The sequence below is a fragment of the Gadus macrocephalus genome, chromosome 6 (genome assembly GCF_031168955.1).
Source record: "Gadus macrocephalus chromosome 6, ASM3116895v1".
Taxonomy (NCBI): Eukaryota; Metazoa; Chordata; class Actinopteri; order Gadiformes; family Gadidae; genus Gadus; species Gadus macrocephalus.
Genome location: NC_082387.1, coordinates 15,417,298 through 15,434,118, shown reverse-complemented (window position 1 = coordinate 15,434,118; position 16,821 = coordinate 15,417,298). Strand labels below are relative to the sequence as shown.

General features: G+C 42.9%; 3 protein-coding genes across 3 annotated transcripts; all 3 read left to right on the top strand.

Moving 5' to 3' along the window:
• Window positions 1–26: 26 nt before the first annotated feature.
• gp1bb (glycoprotein Ib platelet subunit beta) lies at window positions 27–2,467 on the top strand. Its single transcript, XM_060054426.1, has 2 exons — window positions 27–338; window positions 1,413–2,467. Exon 2 carries the CDS (start codon window positions 1,426–1,428, stop codon window positions 2,029–2,031), a length of 606 nt encoding a protein of 201 aa, XP_059910409.1. The 5' UTR covers window positions 27–338; window positions 1,413–1,425; the 3' UTR covers window positions 2,032–2,467.
• Window positions 2,468–2,578: 111 nt separating this feature from the next.
• Window positions 2,579–11,692, top strand: dhx37 (DEAH (Asp-Glu-Ala-His) box polypeptide 37). Its single transcript, XM_060054419.1, has 27 exons — window positions 2,579–2,722; window positions 2,953–3,055; window positions 3,142–3,311; window positions 3,539–3,651; window positions 3,773–4,148; window positions 4,365–4,513; window positions 4,797–4,889; window positions 5,068–5,164; window positions 5,315–5,428; window positions 5,772–5,988; window positions 6,109–6,207; window positions 6,298–6,362; window positions 6,603–6,744; window positions 6,867–6,943; window positions 7,403–7,635; window positions 7,759–7,870; window positions 7,985–8,091; window positions 8,348–8,536; window positions 9,046–9,170; window positions 9,309–9,425; window positions 9,504–9,676; window positions 9,904–10,018; window positions 10,178–10,315; window positions 10,735–10,829; window positions 10,917–10,990; window positions 11,091–11,188; window positions 11,314–11,692. Exons 2-27 carry the CDS (start codon window positions 2,953–2,955, stop codon window positions 11,388–11,390), a joined length of 3,468 nt encoding a protein of 1,155 aa, XP_059910402.1. The 5' UTR covers window positions 2,579–2,722; the 3' UTR covers window positions 11,391–11,692.
• A 505-nt stretch (window positions 11,693–12,197) lies between these two features.
• On the top strand, window positions 12,198–15,278 carry ufd1l (ubiquitin recognition factor in ER associated degradation 1). Its single transcript, XM_060054418.1, has 12 exons — window positions 12,198–12,357; window positions 12,593–12,725; window positions 12,807–12,839; window positions 12,940–13,061; window positions 13,288–13,418; window positions 13,517–13,589; window positions 13,706–13,774; window positions 13,968–14,036; window positions 14,128–14,178; window positions 14,291–14,379; window positions 14,491–14,575; window positions 14,746–15,278. Exons 1-12 carry the CDS (start codon window positions 12,355–12,357, stop codon window positions 14,818–14,820), a joined length of 933 nt encoding a protein of 310 aa, XP_059910401.1. The 5' UTR covers window positions 12,198–12,354; the 3' UTR covers window positions 14,821–15,278.
• The last annotated feature ends 1,543 nt before the right edge of the window (window positions 15,279–16,821 follow it).

Here is a 16,821-nt window from a genome sequence, read left to right as displayed (position 1 = left end):
ACTTCCGCTGTCTGCCTCAGACTTATGTATTGTGTGTGTGTGTGTGTGTGTGTGTGTGTGTGTGTGTGTGTGTGTGTGTGTGTGTGTGTGTGTGTGTGTGTGTGTGTGTGTGTGTGTGTGTGTGTGTGTGTGTGCGTGAGTGTGTGTGTGTTTCTGTGTGTGCGTGTGCGTGTGGGTGCGTGTGATATTTTTGAGGAGACATAATTTACAGGGAGCTTTATCAGTAAGGGCCAGCTGTACGTCCCACAAACAGTGACAGAGTCCCACAGACCTATCTTGTCAAAGGAAAGCTATAGGACGCACAACTGTGAAGCGACTGCATACGAAAACTCCAGAAGGTAAATAACTCTTGAAACATTCAATTATTTTGATGATATAATTACACTGACTTAACCATGATGCATACAAAGGTGTAGTTAATATTTGTTTAAGATGGTCGATTGAAGTCCTAGTTTTTCCAAGTACTAGGTCAGTGCTTTATATTTAGAATACACATTTGCTTATTCTGTTTGATACACTTGTTTGGAACTACTGTGTTCAGATTCACCATCTGGTTAATAATTATATTTCAGTTCTAGACGGGATATTTTTTCTACTTTGGTGTAATCCAGTCGTGTAATAAAACCGCACTTAAACATGTGATCATGCCTTATATCATTAATCAAACCCGTAGACGTTTTGAGGCTTTCATTTTACATTTAATTCAGTGATAACCCTCTACTAAACATAATTAAGATTTTATTATTTTCAACCAATATGTGTTTTTCATTTGGAGCATTATGGAGGAAACTCTTTATGATAACAGACTGCATTTATCATATGTGTTCTTATCAGTCTTTGACACGTTCCCTTGGCATCCTTTACTGGATGTATATATATCATATATCAATATTTGTTATTTTCCAGGACATTATATCTGCTTAGTTGTTAAATTCTCCTAAATTGTGTTGGTCGTATTGTCCCGTGTGACTGGACTCATCTCAAATGTTGATCAACAATTATTATAAAATATTCCTCTTTCCTTTTTCAACTATCTATTCTCTTCTCCCCTGTCCTCTTCTGACCTCTTCTCATTTGTTCCCTTCCGATCAATTATATTCTTCTCCTTATCTCCTCTCCTCCTCTCATATCCTCTCATATCATTTCCCCTCCTATCTCTCCTCTCCTCACTTCTTCTCTCCTCCCTTCTCCACTCATCTCCCTCTCTTTTCTTCTCCTCTCTTCTCCTTTCCTCCCTTCTCATCTCATCTCCTTCTCTTCTCCTCTCTCCTTCTCTCCTCCCTTCTCCTCTCATCTCCTTCTCTTCTCCTCTCTTCGCCTCCATTTTTACCACCTCTCCTCTCCTCCCTTCTCCTGTCATCTCCCTCTCTCCTTTCTCCTCTTTTCTCCTCCTCTCCCTGCCCACTCCTCAGATTGAGCAACGACATGATGGACCTTTTGCTCTTCAGTTTGCTCTTCCTGTTTGGAGTCAAAGGGCAGGAGTCATCTGTGTGCCCTCACTCTTGTACCTGCAACCAGGGTCACGTCAACTGCAGCCACAAGTCCCTCACCAGCTCAATGCTCCCCTCCCATTTTCCGCCTGGTACAACCCAAGTCAATCTCAATAACAACCTGTTGACCATCCTACCCAATGGGCTGTTGGACGACCTGCCCAACCTCCACTCCGTCACTCTCCATGGCAACCTGTGGGCATGCGACTGCGGGGTGCTCTATCTGCGAGCCTTGCTGACCCGTCAGCCCAGCAGCGTTCTCTTACCCCTCAACGTCAGCTGCACTTCCCCTCCCAGCCTGAGTGGCAGGCTGGTGATGCACTTGACCGAGGAGGAGGTGCTGGAGTTTTGTCACTACTGGTACTGTGACCTAGCGCTGGTCTCCCAGGTTTGCCTGTTTGTGTTTATGCTGGTGCAGGTGCTGCTCCTTTTGGCAGTCATCGTCTTTTTAAGGAGGTTTGAGAGACTTTCGAGGGAAGCGAGGAGAACCAAAGTGGAGACCTCTGCATTTGGCGAGAGTGTGATGGCGAATGAATACTAGGCACTGAAGGAAAGCCGCACCTGATTCCAGCCTATTGGTTCCCCTTATCATGCCTATAGCTCATTAAATAATGCTGAAGGAGCATGTTGTTGTTTTAGATGTTTTAAAGGCCCTATATTTTGATTTAGGCACAACCGACTGTAACTCCAAAGTTGAGTCTATTTTGTTTATTTAATTCATCTTTATACATACTTATGTGTATATTATTTTCCCAAAACAAATGTTATTATTTTTGGGAATCAAAGAGCATTCTGTTACACTTGATGTACTGTATACTGCTTTATATTGCAAGATATTTTTTTATTTAGATGACCTATTTGCGTTGTGCATCATTACAATTTATTTCATTATCAAAATATTAAAAACTTTATTAAAGTATCACATATTCATCTTTCTTTCTTTTTTTTAAATAAAAAATCATATATATATATTTTACACTGCTGTAATCGAAATAAATTGTTCATTCAAGAATGTCAAAATGGCAATCTGGTGTCTTGTCTTCTGTGATGTTCAATGGAAGCACATTTTGTAGCGGAACCTTTACATCGGGGTTGTTCGTTCGCGGACGACTATCCGCTGGGGACAAACGTGAGATTTGTTTACACGTGAGATCTGAAGCCTGTGCTGGTTCTTATTTCGTATACTATATATACGCTGTTGATGAAGTGTTCTGTGCTGCACTGAATAAAAGGTACACCTTTCATTGCTGTCGTATATAACATTTCTGTTTAAATAAAACATTACAATTCCGGTGTTTAGCGTCCTAGCAAACAATGTACCGATACATCTTACGTTTTTGTTGTATGGTTAACGTCACACATAATCAGGTCATGTTAAGAATTCCACACTGTATTAAATATTATTATTACGCATACAGTCCTCTCTGGTATATGATTGATTAACTCGCATTTTATGTCCAAGATGGGGCGACTGAGAAAGAAGTACAACTGGAAGGGAAGGCAACAAAATGAAAGTCAATCTCCAGGAGGCGATGGGTCGACAGATGTTGTAGTCGAACTAGGAGGTGAGAATTATGATATGTGATGGCACTACCAGAATGATGCCCTATGAGCCCATTACTAAATACTAACCCTGGATTCCATCCAACAGGTGGGGAGAAACTAAAGGGTGTGGATACCTGCAATGCTCTGGTCCTACCTTCCAACAAAGCTAAGAAGAAGACAGTTGCAGAGAAGCCGATTTCAAAGAAGAAGCCCCTAACCAAAAAGCAGAAGAAACAGCTGGAAAGGGTGCTTGTTGTTAAGGAAAAGAAAGTCCAGGTATGTGATGGTCCTCAAGCTGGAATACCGTGCATCCATGTTCTTTGAGAAAAAAATTAAAATCATATCATAGTTTAGTCCCACCCAAATACGTCTTATTTCACTCACACTGTGAACCTCAGTTTTGAACTCTGCTACTGTCTACTCGCGTAGCAGCAGCTGATACATTCTTGAAAGTGTCTACATAAGACCCATCAACATTTTCTCATGATATTCTTCTGATACAGAGAGCAGGCATATTGGCCAAGTTGGCAGAGTTTCAACTTCCGGAGTCTGAGCTGAAGATGCTGTACACCACCGCCAAACTGGGAACAGGAGACAAGCTTTACCAGAACAAAGGGTGTGTACTTATGCTTGTACATGCAACATTGATGATAGCACAAAAATATAGCAAGAATCAATACAATTCCTATGAGTCTACTGCGAAATTCGAATAGCAGCTTTTTGTTGACTTTTCTCAGGATGACTGATGAGGTGGAAGATGGAGGCACAGCGCCAAAGATTAGCAGCCTCAGTGGAGTGAACAGGAAACGCAAATGGAAAGAAGAAGTGGAAGAGGAGGCGGAGGAACAGCAGGGAGAGGAGAGCAGCGATGCGGACACTTCCTCTGACGATGACGATGATGATGGAGAAGAAAAGGCGGCACAATCTGAGCACCAGGCCTCCGCCGGCCAGGAGACAGACGTCAAGCAGGAGCCTAAAGAAGTAGAGGCAGTTGCACACAGCAGTGAGCCAAAGGAGGTGGAAAAGTCTGCTCAACAGCCAAAGGATGGCCCTGTCAGAAAGCCATCCCAGCCGGCTGTGTTTGTTCCGGTTGATAGAATGCCAGAAATACAGGTACAGTGTCACTGCATGATCCACTTCTCATCTGAAGTCCCTCCTTGACTCTTGGCTGCCAAAATCCTAGAAAAAACTAAATTAATTTCAAAATTGCCGTTACACTTATTCCAACCAAATGGATGCTTCCACTGCAGATTATTTAATTCATGTTTCTGTCATAGTGGTTGTTGTTTTTGTGCAAGGAGTTCATTAAAGGGTTTGCTTGATCCACAGGAAGCTCGACTAAGGCTTCCAGTGCTGGCAGAGGAGCAGGTAATCATGGAGGCTGTGAGAGAGAACCCTTGTATTGTCCTCTGTGGAGAGACTGGAAGTGGAAAGACCACGCAAATGCCTCAGTTCCTGTACGAGGCCGGTTATGCCAGGTAAGGGCCACCATATTCGTGTCATCATCGTCAATTATTATGTTATTATCAACCCCTTAAAATTATAGATGGGGATTATATAGGTCGTATTTAAGTCAAGTCAATGCCCAAGAGCATATTTTAATTACTATATGCCACCATGTAACATTACACCATAAAAAATCATGATGGTTATATTTAGGCTTTATAATTAAGCCCAAAACTAACGTCGCCTCTAGAAACAGCCAGTCAATATCCAGCTTCACTCATCAAATCAGCATTTTTTTCTTCATGTTTTCTCCAGTGGAAAAGGGATTATCGGCATCACAGAACCCAGGAGAGTGGCGGCTGTCAGCATGTCCCAACGAGTGGCCATGGAAATGAACCTTCCCACACAGTAGGGTTCTTCTCCCCAAAGTTGTAGATCTAACGTGTTAAGGGTGTGCTGAAACCAATAAACATTGTATTTATTTTCTTGTAAGCATTGTTGTTTAAAGCATTATCATTTTTTTTAATTACAAATCCATTTGCCGTGGTGTATTTCTGTTCTAACATGGGGTGTGATGTGTTTTTAGAGTGGTGTCCTACCAGATTCGTTATGAAGGGAATGTGACCACTGACACAAAGATCAAGTTCATGACTGATGGTGTTTTGCTGAAGGAAATTCAAAAGGTAGGTTTAGAAATGATGGTTGGGAGCAACTTTGAGTGCTATGTATTGAAACAAAAGTGGAAACACTATCTTCAGGCAAATGAATGAAAATAGTAACATTTACTTTTCAAATGACAATATTCCTCATTCTTTCTCTTCCTGGCTCTCTAGGATTTCCTGCTCCAACACTACAGTGTGATAATCATAGACGAAGCCCATGAAAGGAGCGTATACACAGACATCCTGATCGGCTTGCTGTCTCGTATCGTGCCGCTCCGAAACAAGGTAAGAGCGTTTCTAGTTATGCACAGACGTGACTTAAGGGATTCAATAGAACATATGTGGACTGCTTTTGAAAAAGTGAGTAGACCACTCTTCTGCGTCTCTCTTGTTCTTTTTGGTAATCATGGTTGGCTTGCCATGGCTTTGGTTATTATCTACTTCCATTCAACCATGCACTCTGTGCCACTAACAATAACACTAACAGTCCACATCCCATGCTGAGCCTTTAGTTGACCCCTTATGGGCGATGACAGTCCATCCCTGCTGCGTTTTAGTGCGTTGACCGTCCCTGGGGAGCTGCGCAGGGTCAACCTAACCTGTGTGTTGGTTGGGGCTCCCCCTCCAGAAAGGCCTGCCCATGAAGCTGATCATCATGTCGGCCACTCTGCGGGTGGAAGACTTCACGGACAACAAGAAGCTGTTCCCGTCCCCGCCGCCCGTCATCAAGGTGGACGCCCGGCAGTTCCCCGTCAGCATCCACTTCAACAAGCGCACGCCCATGGAGGACTACGTCGGAGAGATCTTCCACAAGACCTGCAAGATCCACCGCATGCTGCCGCCAGGTACCCGCACGACCCTGCCCCGGTTAGGCACACGGAGCTGGGTAGATAAGACAGGTTTCCTGCATTGATGCGTTCTCTGTATGGCGGTGTGATTGACTGGATATGGACCTCTCCCAAAAGGTGGCATTCTGGTGTTTCTGACTGGCCAGGCAGAGGTCCACGACGTGTGTAGGAGACTGAGGAAAGCGTTCCCTTTCAGGAGGTCTACCACAGACACGGGTAAGAATAGGAAAACACACACACACACACACACTCAATCCGTCTTGTTCATAACCAGAACGCCTCTAATCAGACTATTGCTTTGTTCAGGTGAGGAGGAGGAGACCTTCAAGGATACTAGGAGGTTTAAGAAGGACAAGCAGAAGCAGGCTGTGGTAAGACCATAAAACTCATTGTCCTTTTCAATAAGAATAACACGTTATTGGGGGGTGAGGATAGGAGTTACACAACCTTTCCAATAGGTATCCTTGAGCCCGATTCCCCATGCTTCTACCTGCTCCTTAATGATGTGCACAGGAGTTCATGTCTTATTCAGTCATTACATGTATGATAGTGGCCCCTGTGATCGCGGATGGACTCAAACACACTACGTGCCTTTCCCCTCCGGTGCCCAGGCCCTGCCGCGGATCCACCTGGACAACTACTCTGCCTTGCCCGTGGACGAGGGCGACGAGGACCGGCTTGCCGGAGTCGATGACGACGAGTGCGGTTACGAGGGCTGCGAGCTGGACCTAGGGGAGGACGAGGGAGACCCGGGTAAGACCCACCGTGGACTAAAAGGACCCATCTTCAGAATTAATGATTCATATATTTATTAGTTACATATTTCTGTTTCTGTTGATTATATTAATGGAGGTTGTCTTCTGTTGTTTTTGTAGATGAGAAGGCGGATCCATCCATTCCCCTCTATGTCCTGCCCCTCTACTCACTCCTAGCCCCCGAGCAGCAGGCAAAGGTAAGCAGGTTGTCCTGAACACTTAATTACATAACGAGAAAGAAAAAGATATATAAAAGTCTATAAAGCCAATATAATGTAAGACACTTATAAAGCCGCTGATGATGTGTCAATTTGTTCCTAATTCAAATATAAGCTTTGCTGACCTTTCTTGTATCTTAACACATTTTGCGAATGCATGAGTTCACAAATATAATAGTGCCAGACAAGGAACTACTGCTAGGAATTATGTTTCCGCATTGTGGGTTATTTAATAATTGTTAGTCATTTCTGGTCCTTGATTCTGATTGGCTCAAAGACGTTGTCAAATAATCTGTAAACCCTCATCTGTGACTGCATAGCAATCCTTTTTTTATAATGAACGTGCCGCCGCTCTCATAGTATGCTAGCCTGTGTTGCTTGGCAACCATTTGAAACCACAGCCTCTCATTGCTTATTGCTTCCTCTCTACCTGTGCAGGTGTTCCAGGCCTCCCCGGCTGGAACCCGCCTCTGTGTGGTGGCCACCAACGTGGCCGAGACTTCCCTCACCATCCCTGGGATCAAGTACGTGGTGGACTGCGGAAGGGTCAAGAAGCGCTACTACGACCGCGTCACCGGGGTCTCCTCCTTCAAGGTGTCATGGACCTCCCAGGCCTCAGCCAATCAGAGGGCCGGCCGAGCTGGCCGCACGGAGCCGGGCCACTGCTATAGGTCAGGCACCGTACGATGTCGAGGTCACGCCTCCTGCTCCAGAGAGACCCTCTCTTCAGTGGCTGGCTTATTGACACGGGCGAATGTGCAACTACAGTATGTTTTTCTTGTTGTTTTTTGTAGGCTGTTCTCATCCGCAGTGTTTGGGGACTTCAGCGAGTTCTCTGAGGCGGAAATCACCCGCAGGCCTGTAGAAGACCTGGTTCTGCAGATGAAGGACCTCAACATTGATAAGGTCAGTGAAGAAGAAGAATCCAAGCCAGGCTTGCAGCCTCCACATTTGCAACAGAGAGGTCTTCCCTGTGTATTGTAATGAATACCTGTGTGTGTGTGTGTGTGTGTATTTCAGGTGGTGAACTTCCCCTTCCCCACCGCTCCCTCTGGTGAAGCCCTTATGGCAGCCGAGCAGCTGTTGGTCTCACTGGGAGCTCTGGAGGAACCGCCGCGCACTGGAAGGTAGAAGTCTCTCTTCATTTGTTTCCTCGCTTTCTCTCTCTCTACTCGCATCGAAATTGCCAAAGAAATGTACGCTGATGGAGAATGACAGCCCATAATAGTCTGACTCTCGTATAGGCGATGAGGAAGTTAACGATGAGGCAGGATTGTATTGGTTTCTATAGCACTGAGTTTATAGAAACCACTATCATTGAGTTTCGCTCACACTATCATTATCACATAGTTTGACCCTCTTTCGAAATGTTCCATTTCCAAGGGTCAAAGACATAGAGCGAGCCAAATTGAGTTGCCCCGTCACGCCGCTGGGTAGGGCCATGGCCTCGTTCCCTGTGGCTCCGCGCTTTGCCAAAATGCTAGCCCTAGGGAGGCAGCAGGACTGCCTGCCGTATGTCATCGCCGTGGTGGCGTCCATGACCGTCCGGGAGATATTCGAAGACCTTGAAAGGTGGGCAGCTGCACGTCAAATACATACTTTTTTTTTTTGCATGGTTTGTTGGGTTTAATCTAGGGTTAATTAATCTAACGATTAATCAAATTCAAATTGAAATCGCGATGTAATAGAACGCGGTATGCAAATCGCAAATGCTGCGATAAAAAAAATAGTGTTTTTCTGGTCCGTAACTGAATGGAAATCGGTACGATTCATTTATTTTTATTTTACAATTCAATAGTTAAATAAAGAAGTTTATAATAAAGATTAATCTCAACATATCTGCCTGGCCTAAAAGAAAGTTTTTATGTTGACTGCTTCCATTGTTGTGTTGGTCATACTAAAGAATGATTTATTTCTCTTTTAGTGAATAATACACAACATAAGGAACTTAATAAATTATAAAAATCGCACATTAAATCGCAATCGCAATATTGGTCCAAATAATCACAATTCGATGTTTGCCCCAAATCGTTCAGCCCTAGTTTAATCGGCGCATCACCATTCTCTTTGCGCCTCCTCAGGCCTGCAGCGAGTGAGGACGAGAGCTCGAAGCTGGCCCAGAACAAAGCTCGCCTGATGCAGATGAGGAGGCTGTGGGCGGGCCAGGGCCCTTCACTGCTGCTCGGGGACCTCATGGTCCTGTTGGGTACCCAACGTTTACTCACACGTCGATAATCTCATGCTGTTCACCCTTCTTTTCGTAGTTCATCGTTATGTGATTGTTGCATTAAATGCATAATGTAACTTCATTTAAGCGTGTGTGTGTGTGTGTGTGTGTGTGTAGGTGCCGTAGGGGCGTGTGAGTATGCTGGCTGTACACCCCAGTTCTGTGAGACGAACGGCCTGAGGTATAAAGCCATGGTGGAGATCCGGCGACTCAGAGGACAACTCACCAACGCAGGTACACTATACACACGCACAAGCATGCACTCTATACATTAACTCTTGCGTAACAATAGTTTGTTTATTATATTACCAGTGAACGCAGTGTGTTCAGAGGGGGGCGTGTTTGTGGATTCCAAGATGGCTCCGCCAACAGAAAGCCAGGTGATTTGTTTGCGTCAGATATTGCTGGCTGGGCTGGGGGACCATCTCGCAAGACGCATACGAGAAGAGGAAATACTGGATCCAAAATGGAAGAATGGCTACAAGGCAAGTACAACGCCAATACATTGGGTATCTTGAGACTTTTGACCTTCTCACTCCTTTTTTTTTTTCACTTTTAATCAGCTTAATATGCCTGAAAAGCGTCAATCCTTTGCCTTAGACCAAGAGCTTAAGGAGAGAAGGATATTTGGCATACTGAACATTTGATGCAAACCTGGTTTTATGCCTAATCATGGATTATAAACGAATCAGCTTTTTATTTCCGTTTCCAGACACCTCTTCTGGATGACCCAGTGTTCATCCACCCCAGCTCTGCCTTGTTCAAAAAACCACCTGAGTTCGTAGTCTACCAGGAGGTCATGGAGACGACCAAAATGTACATGAGAGGTAAATGTGGATGAAGACCTCCGTCTATTGCGGTGGTGTTGTCTAGACTCTAGAGCTCTCTGCTTTAGAGTAACAGAGAGGGACTTGTATGGTGATACACACCAAAATGTGTTGTAACCATTATGCTGAATTCAAAGTCCATCTACTTGTCTTCCTCAGTCGTGTCAGCGGTAGAGCCGGAGTGGATCCCCCAGCTGCTGCCCCAGTACTGCCATTACGGACCTCCCCTGGAGACCCCGGCCCCATGGCTCTGTCCCTCCACAGGCACCATCAGAAGCCACTGCACCAGCACGTTCTGTAGGTCACCTTTCTCTGTAGCCCTGCTCCATCAAGTCCTATACCTCAACATGTCGTTCCCGACTGTTTTGGTCTGAGAAGACCTCTCTTCTCAGACCAAAACAGACCTTTTTTAATGCGGCATCCATTACATCATTTTAACAAATCCACATCTGTGGTTAATATGAACGCGCCAGTGAACGTATGCGCATCGCGCCACACTAAGTGATGAGGAGATTGCTTATGGCTACGAATCATTTCAACTTTCAAACCTTTAGCGTTATTATTCATAAAAACTCCCGCTATCCCAAAAGCATGTTAGGCAACCCTATATATGCATATCAGGCAGCCCCAGAGTTGGGTCCTGTCCCCGCGGGGGAGAAGCGCTTGTTTAACGTAACCCTGTCTGCCTCTCCATCAAACTCGGCTATCTTTTGCAGACCGCGTGGCGTGGCCGCTGCCTGCAGTGGAGAAAGCCTACCCAGAAGGCCTCGACCGATTCAAGCTTTTTGCCAAGTTCCTCCTCGAGGGAGAGGTACAGCAGCACATCCGGCCCACCTCCAATCTCCAGCGCTTTCCTGCTTGAGCACCTTAATAAAATTGCGTCCTATTTATTTTGTAGGTGTGTCTCAAGCTGAAGAAAAACTGCAGCGTACTTCTCTCAAACCCTTCAATCATGATGAAGACGTGGGCGAAGTAGGTTTCACAATGCTGTTGAATTATCATGCCCATTACTTGCTGCATGTACCTCTTGATGATAAAAAAAATTCTGACTACTCTTGCTATGCCCCTACAGACTGCAGCCTAGGACTGAAGCTTTGCTGGTAGAGCTGGCGTCCGAGAAAGTTGACTGCCGAGATGCCCTTTTGGCAGTTTGGAAGGAGAAAGAAAAATGTATGGTCAAAAGATAATTGGTTGTATTTGAATCTTAGTAGTACATCATTATGTACATACCTGCCCTGCTTGATAATATGCCATCTAACTAAGCTCTTTTTTTCATGTCCTCTCTTTCCTTTAAGTCCTCCTGTCTGCGTACTGCCAGTGGCTACCTGAATCCGTGCATCAGGAAGTGGCTAAAAGTTGGCCACCTGTATAAAGGAATAGATCAACCTATTCAGGAATACAGCTGAGGATGATTCATTTCAGAGACTGCTGACCAGTCACCAAGAGACATGACACCCCCAAGTCATAATGAATTCCAGATCCTGTTGCCATTCATCAAGTGTTTCTCCTACTCCTTTTACAACTTCCTCTTAAAGTTTCACCTTTTATATATCTGAATTGTACAAACAAAATGTTTTATCCCTGTTATGACTTCTAACTGTGTGTAACAGTAGACTGTTTTCAAGCCAGATTCGTTCTTTGTAAGACCCAATAAAAATGTGTCTTTGAGTAAGATTGGGATGGATTTTTGTGTGTCAAGCATTTGCATTATACAACAATTGTTAAAGAAGAGCTCTCTAAATATACCAATATACCATACCGTAGTCAATTTATTTGATGGATTTTTGGCAAATATATATTGACTCATGGAAAGAGACGCTATTGGCAAGGTAGGAAGGCCTATGTGCATCAAATGTTCTAGCATCTGAATATAGTCCTTTAGGCACAATCTAAAATTATGCTTTGCTGAGTAATCTTTACAAAAATATTTCAAAACTTTCTAAAAGGCTGTTTTAAAATCATCAGTGGTGTGGTGGGAGAATTTTGATAATATTATTGGCATTACTTTAGCTATTGTATATTATATAGATGGTATTGTAATTGAAAACATGTATTTGTGTATTTATTTATATTTTTAGGCTAATTCGATTTACTACATTTGTGTGTTTATAACTATACCAGAGCTCTTTAAATATTATATACATTTTCTATGACCTACTATATCATGTGTCGGAGGCACCGATTGGATTGCAGTTGATGTCGTCACTTTTGGTTGCCGTTCACTTCCGGGTTGAACGGAAAACAACAATTGTATATTGGTCCGACTCTGTGTTGTTTCATATTTGGACCCAACAAAACATCTTTACTTGAGGCTACCTCAACCCAGTCCGACCAAAATGGTAAGTACCCATCGTTATGACATCTTTAAACACTGGAGTGTCTTAACATTGGAGATCCCAGCGCTGGACATGAGCAGAAGTGGCTGTTCAATCTGTTTTACTGAAAGATGCCCTGTCATGATAAACACATAACCTAATATTATGTGTCCTACCCGACGATGTACCTTGTTCACATCCAGGTACACTGTGGTTTTCTTGACAATGAGTTTTAAAATATTTTTTCTCTTATTGACAGTTTTCCTTCAACGTATTCGACCATCCGATGCAACGGGGATTGCAGAATCGGTTCTCTACTCAGTACCGCTGTTACTCTGTGTCAATGCTGGCAGGTCCCAATGACAGATCCGACGTTGAGAAAGGGGGCAAAAGTAAGACCTTATACCTCATACCTATTCAACATGGACATTTTCCAAGAATGTGCCATAATCAATGACACTTTTTCCCCTTAGTTATAATGCCACCATCAGCTCTTGATCAACTAAGTAAGTCCGTCTTCTATACACTCCTTTGACATAATAGTAATAGTAATAGTATTTCTTTAGGAATGTCCTAAGGGTTTTGCCTATTTCCTGTCCCATACAGGTAGGCTTAACATCACCTACCCCATGTTGTTCAAGTTGACGAACAAAAACTCTGACCGAATGACACATTGTGGTGTTCTGGAGTTTGTGGCGGATGAGGGAATCTGCTACCTCCCACACTGGGTAAGATATAGCAACAGGTCTGAAGTGAAGGTTGAAAGGACTTTGGATGGGATAGAATTGTCGGCTCATTTGACCAAATAAAACTCTTAGCTGCCTCGCTCTAGCCTGGTCAGATAATCCTGATCTTGCAAGTTTCAGTTTTCATCTGGCCACGATACTGTTCAAATCAGTGCAAAATGTTCGGTTGGTCAGTGACTTTATGGTGTTTTTCCGCTTGTTTCTGCAGATGATGCAGAATCTCCTACTGGAGGAGGGAGGTCTGGTCCAAGTGGAAAGTGTAAACCTGATGGTTGCCACCTATTCCAAGTTCCAGCCACAGAGCCCAGACTTCCTGGATATTACAAACCCCAAAGCAGTGTATGAGAATAGAGACATTAACGATCTAGTAATGCTAAGATAGGTCGTTAACATCTACAACATGCTGCAAGTGTTAAGCATATCTATTTGTTTTACAGGTTAGAAAACGCCTTGCGGAACTTTGCCTGCTTGACAACCGGGGATGTCATTGCCATCAACTACAATGAAAAAGTAATATATTTTTCTTGATGTTCATCCTTTTAATAATTTTCACCACTGTAATAATGGTAAAAAGGCCACCATGCAAGGGTAGTAAAACTTATCCCCCCCCCTTTTTTTTCTTTCAGATCTATGAGCTGCGTGTTATGGAGACAAAGCCAGATAAAGCTGTGTCAATCATTGAGTGCGATATGAATGTAAGACCATCTATTTGTTGGCCTTCACACAAATATATAATTAATAACACACACACACACACACACACACACACACACACACACACACACACACACACACACACACACACACACACACACACACACACACACACACACACGGCACACGCTTGAGTATGGCTATAGCTCAACTGTAACTTTTGATGTTGTACAGGTGGACTTTGACGCTCCTTTGGGTTACAAAGAGCCAGAAAGAAGGCCTCAGCACCACGAGGAGCCTGTGGTAGGGAACCGGTGGGACCTTTTATGTGCATGTCTATTCTATACGTTTCCATCACTCACTACAAGACTTGTGCTCTCATGTTGCCTTGCAGGAGGAGGAAGGGGATCCAAACAGCTATGCTGACATGGACCTGGGGTTCAGAGTGAGTATTGACAGTGGTAGTGGTGTGTGCGCTGAATTGGCTAATATGTATTTCCATGAATATACCACAACATTGCAAGTCTAACCTACACTCTGTTTTCCCTTGACTATAGGCTTTCACTGGATCTGGTAATCGCTTGGATGGCAAAAAGAAGGGCATTGAGCCCAGCCCCGTCCCCATTGATCCAAATGACATCAAAAGGTCAGACATAAGGCTTGGTTTATGCTTTAATGCTATAAGTATCATTTGTATCATTTGAAAAATAAAAAATTATGAATTACAAACGGAAATACATTTCCTGTCTCCCAACAGAGGCATTCCTAACTACGAGTACAAAGTTGGAAAGATCACCTTCATCAGAAACTCAAGACCACAGCCTAAGAAACTGACAGATGATGTAAGAAGGATTTCTGTCTGTTCCTCTCTGTTGACTAGCACATTAGTAAAGCTCCTATTAATCCATTTGGTTGATTTTTCTGTTCTGTATCAACACATTTCTAATTCATAAAAGCTGTGTCATTGAAATGTACTCATGCATACGATGATGTTGTTTCACATACCTTACAGGAGGATGCTCTGAGCAGATTCATTGCCTTCTCGGGAGAGGGAAAGTCGCTGCGCAAAAAGGGCAGGAAGCCGTGAAGATTTAATTTTTATATATGGAACTGGATTTTGTGTGCAAGCGCACCACACCTACACTTAAGCAATTAAAAGTGGTATTTTGAGACAACAGGGATATGCATTTTCTGTCCCTTTTTTTTCATCAATGACAGGATTGCAACAATTTTGAATTAGGAATTACTCTGGCAATGACAAAAAACTGAACATGAATTTGTAAACACGATGAAAGTACTGCTAACAGCAGTAAATACTGTTTTACTTTACTTTACCAGAGATGTTAAATAACCTGGCCTTCATGTTTTTGATCTTTTTGAAACCCTGGACAATGGCTCTTCAACCACCTGACTGCTTTTAGTGCAAGAGATCAAACTATAAATAGGACTTATGAGTTAACATTGTGAGATTTCATTCCTTGATGTGAAATTATTTTCTTTTTTTGTTCATTTATAGACAAAATAAAGATGTTATTCAAACCAAAATATATTTTGGTTTGTGGTGTGAGAAGCCTACCGTTAATAATGCATTTATATTTGAATCATGCTTTACACAGGGCTTATCTTTTTGCCTTCCGACTCGCACGTGATAAGGAATAATACAATGACTTAAGACGTATATACACAAATTATGTACACTTGTTAGAGATTGTATGTGCATCCCTCAATTTAACTGCCTGCTCAACCGTTTGGTAGAGCACATTTTACGTCACAATATCTTATTGATAGGAATGTTTAACTTAATTCAACCTGATTGAGCCATCTCTACCATTCGGTTTAGGTATGTTATCCCAAAAACATCCACTAGATGTCCCTGTTCCAATAGTACGCCTTTTAAGTCTCACTCAAAACAGGAAATCTGAAACGAGAAAATAGCTCCCAACATGTGGACGGCTTATGGTTAAAATTTGAAAGGTAGGTACATTTTTTCAACATATAGTATCAGAAAGCTTACTGAACAGAATGATGTTAAATTCTTCCACAAAATAAACTCTTTTACATGTTTAATAATTCTTTCTATACTACATCAACCAAACGGTTGATTTGGCACTTTATGGTACACATAGAAAAATTAAGCTAATGTCATTTATAATAAACAATGTGCTATGAAATCAAAACCTTTTATCAGTTATTGCTTTAAATACTAAACATTTAATGTTATTCCAACATAAATGTGCTGAAATAATTTCTTAATTCTGTAGTTTTGACACTAACCCTCTGAGTTGTTTTCAAAATAAATGTGTTAAATATCGAGAAAAAATGCGTGAAAATCCTAACTATCACAACTAATTCCAACTTAACCAAATTAATGATGCTGTTATACTAATGAATACCATTGTAGAAGAATGTGGTTTGTTATTTCATTTTTTAATTTGTTTTAAAATACGAGATGGATGCTAAAAGTTTCTACGGTGCAAGACAACGCACTCTCCTGGCCCTTGTACCAGAACGTCCTGAAGATTCTGATGCTGATCAGATTGATATTGATGACCCAATAGAGGATCCGGAGTACCATCCCACACCAGCAGAAGTTGCAGGTGAAAGTCCTTTTGAATCCCTGGAAGAAGAAGAGGCTCCCTCAACAAGCAGCTCCACCACACAGCCGCCTCGTAAAAAAAGCAGAAAAGGAAAAAGCTCCCTAAAAACAGTATCCTTGGAGGAGACAGGGGATACCCCTGACCCAAATTCGCCTTCAAGTCCAAACAAAGGCACAGAGATAATCTGGAAGCATGAAGACATTGAGGAATTTGAGGTTCCGGTTTCAAGATTTGAACCCCCTGAGGTTGTGCAGACACCCTTCCAGTACTTCAAAAGGCTTTTCACTGATGAGATGATAAAACATATTTGCCATCATACCAATCTCTACTCCGCCCAAGAGTTGGGGGATCCCATCAAGACAAGCCCTGAAGAGATGCAAGATTTCCTGGCAATCTTACTCTTCATGGGTGTGTTTTCACATTAGTATTTAACTAGAAATGTGCATTTTTCGCCCCAAAAATAATTGTGCTGTTGCACCACCCACACAGTG

What these genes read in the sequence shown, in the direction of transcription:
- gp1bb (XM_060054426.1), top strand. Translation starts at nt 1,426, where the DNA reads ATGATGGACCTTTTGCTCTTCAGTTTGCTCTTCCTGTTTGGAGTCAAA.
- dhx37 (XM_060054419.1), top strand. Translation starts at nt 2,953, where the DNA reads ATGGGGCGACTGAGAAAGAAGTACAACTGGAAGGGAAGGCAACAAAAT. An exon ending in GACCAAAATGTACATGAGAG is followed by an intron (nt 10,019 to 10,177) that starts GTAAATGTGGAT and finishes TGTCTTCCTCAG; the next exon opens with TCGTGTCAGCGGTAGAGCCG. An exon ending in CCACTGCACCAGCACGTTCT is followed by an intron (nt 10,316 to 10,734) that starts GTAGGTCACCTT and finishes TATCTTTTGCAG; the next exon opens with ACCGCGTGGCGTGGCCGCTG.
- ufd1l (XM_060054418.1), top strand. An exon ending in CGTTGAGAAAGGGGGCAAAA is followed by an intron (nt 12,726 to 12,806) that starts GTAAGACCTTAT and finishes TTTTCCCCTTAG; the next exon opens with TTATAATGCCACCATCAGCT. An exon ending in AGCACCACGAGGAGCCTGTG is followed by an intron (nt 14,037 to 14,127) that starts GTAGGGAACCGG and finishes GTTGCCTTGCAG; the next exon opens with GAGGAGGAAGGGGATCCAAA.